The sequence below is a fragment of the Trypanosoma equiperdum genome (assembly GCF_001457755.1).
Source record: "Trypanosoma equiperdum strain OVI genome assembly, contig: ctg_1851, whole genome shotgun sequence".
In the NCBI taxonomy this organism is placed as follows: Eukaryota; Euglenozoa; class Kinetoplastea; order Trypanosomatida; family Trypanosomatidae; genus Trypanosoma; species Trypanosoma equiperdum.
The window spans coordinates 409-2,336 of record NW_027123895.1 but is presented as its reverse complement, the minus strand read 5'-3'; the positions used below and the strand labels follow the sequence as shown (position 1 = coordinate 2,336).

General features: G+C 49.2%; 1 protein-coding gene across 1 annotated transcript; it reads left to right on the top strand.

Annotated features, from left to right (window-relative positions):
- Positions 1 to 531: 531 nt before the first annotated feature.
- TEOVI_000577000 (uncharacterized protein) lies at positions 532 to 1,701 on the top strand (the record flags this gene model as incomplete). The annotated part of the gene is made up of 1 exon (XM_067223362.1): positions 532 to 1,701. The coding sequence occupies one exon, from the start codon at positions 532 to 534 to the stop codon at positions 1,699 to 1,701; it is 1,170 nt and encodes a 389-aa protein (XP_067079463.1).
- Positions 1,702 to 1,928: the final 227 nt, after the last annotated feature.

Sequence of the window (1,928 nt, the reverse complement as noted above, 5' to 3'; positions counted from 1 at the left end):
TAACGCCGATGTTAGAAGCTGCAATAACTCAAGAGATAACAAGAGGACTTTAACCCTTTGTAAACGCGCCTGGAGAAACAGACAACTTTACAAGCGATGGACGAGGCGAAGCGGCCAATTATTAGCGACCTTGGTGTGAAGACACAAGCTACTATCAATATGTTGGTTGACCGCTACACCAGCGTTGTCATCAGTGAAAGGCAACGACAACGGTATATTCAAACAAGGAAGTATAAGAAAATAAATGAAGGGGAAGATGTTTTTTGAGTGTAAATTATGAGATAAGCAATTTACCGAAAAAACAGAACCAAAGCCACAGCTGTAAAAGTTATTAAGCCACTGCCGACAACAGCCGACTACACAAACATTTATAGCTGCCACAAACTTGCCACAGTAAACAAAGTCGGTTGAGCACAACTCCTTTCTTGACCCCCTTGTGCATAAGACTAGATAGGAAACTCGCAGTAAAGGGCGCATCGCAGCAGCCGAGTTACAAGTCCCTTAATCGTTCCTAAGTAAGCACAAACCCCAATGTTGAAGGAACAGGCCCAGCCAAAAATGAAACTGGTAGCGATTCTGGCCGTTGCGATTATGCACTCGCACACAGCAGACAGCACCCCCTCCAGCGACGAAACGGAAGCACTAACAGCAGTGACAGAAGCGTGCTCGGAAATTGTGCTGCTCGAGCAGCTACTAGACGAGGTGCAATCAAGGTTAAACGGGGCAGTTCGCAGTGCATCAGGGTTGCGGCGGGAGGAAGAAACGCTCTATCTGGTAGCAGAACAAAGCAGAGGCGGCCCAAAACATAGAGGTTACTTACTGCTGAGCCAACTAGCAGCAACACGGGCCAGAAAGCAGCAGCTAGAAATAGATCGTCACAGCGACAAACTTAAGCAAGCAGAGGCGGCCCTACAAGGTCGCATAACATTGGCTAAGATCGGTCTGCGACTTAAAGACTCGAAGCGAACAGCGGGCAAAGCAATATCCGGAGGCCCGGGCACTGACTTCTGCACAGACGGGGGTGCGGGCACGGCCGGCAAATGCACCCTGGAATTCGATTCCCAGCAGCCACCGCAAAAGTGTGACGTAAACACCGGAACCGCAGCTCAAATATCCAAAATAAGGAAGGCATTCGACAAACTAGAGAACATAAAGCTGACCCCGGACAAAAAGCCGCAGCCACAAAAACTGACCGCAACAGCCGTTGCAGTGGGAACAATCGCGGAGAATTGGGGCAAAACAAACGATGACAAGTATTGCCAAGGAACAGCAGGAACAGCATTAGGCAGTGCGACGGCAGGCATAGCAATATCGGAAATACGGCCGGACACCACCAACGATAGACCGAAGACCCAAGCGCTCGTCAAAGGAAGCAGTACGGACTGTGTAGAGGCAACAGCCGACCCAAGTGACCTAATCACGACTGCAACGGCGGTCGCACATGCACTGTGCCAGGCAGGGGACGCCAGGCCACAAATATTCGCCACTGTGACGGGCGCGGACGCGGAGCAGTTGCTTCAGGATCCTGACTTTAAAAGGTTTGCAGTACTAATAGCAGCAGGGAAGCAGCCTAAAGAGGAAAATGAAAAAACGCAAAAGGCGGCACTTAAAAGCATATTCGGCAGCGACAAGCCGGACCTCCGCAAAAGTTACCTTGGCAGCCTCAGCCAAACACAGATAACGCTAAACCACAGAGACTAGCCCCAGACACTCACACTGGCGCATATTTCTACCATCGCAGATTCTAGTGACGCCATAGCTCTTTTTTTCAACCAAGCCATGCGCAAACAAACCACAAGTGAAAACGCCAAAGAAGCGGATGTAAAAACAAAAGATAAATGCAAGGCGGACACAAAAGAAAATAAATGCAAAAAGGACAAAGATTGCGAACACAAAGATGGAAAGTGCAAAGTTGAAGAGAGGGTGAA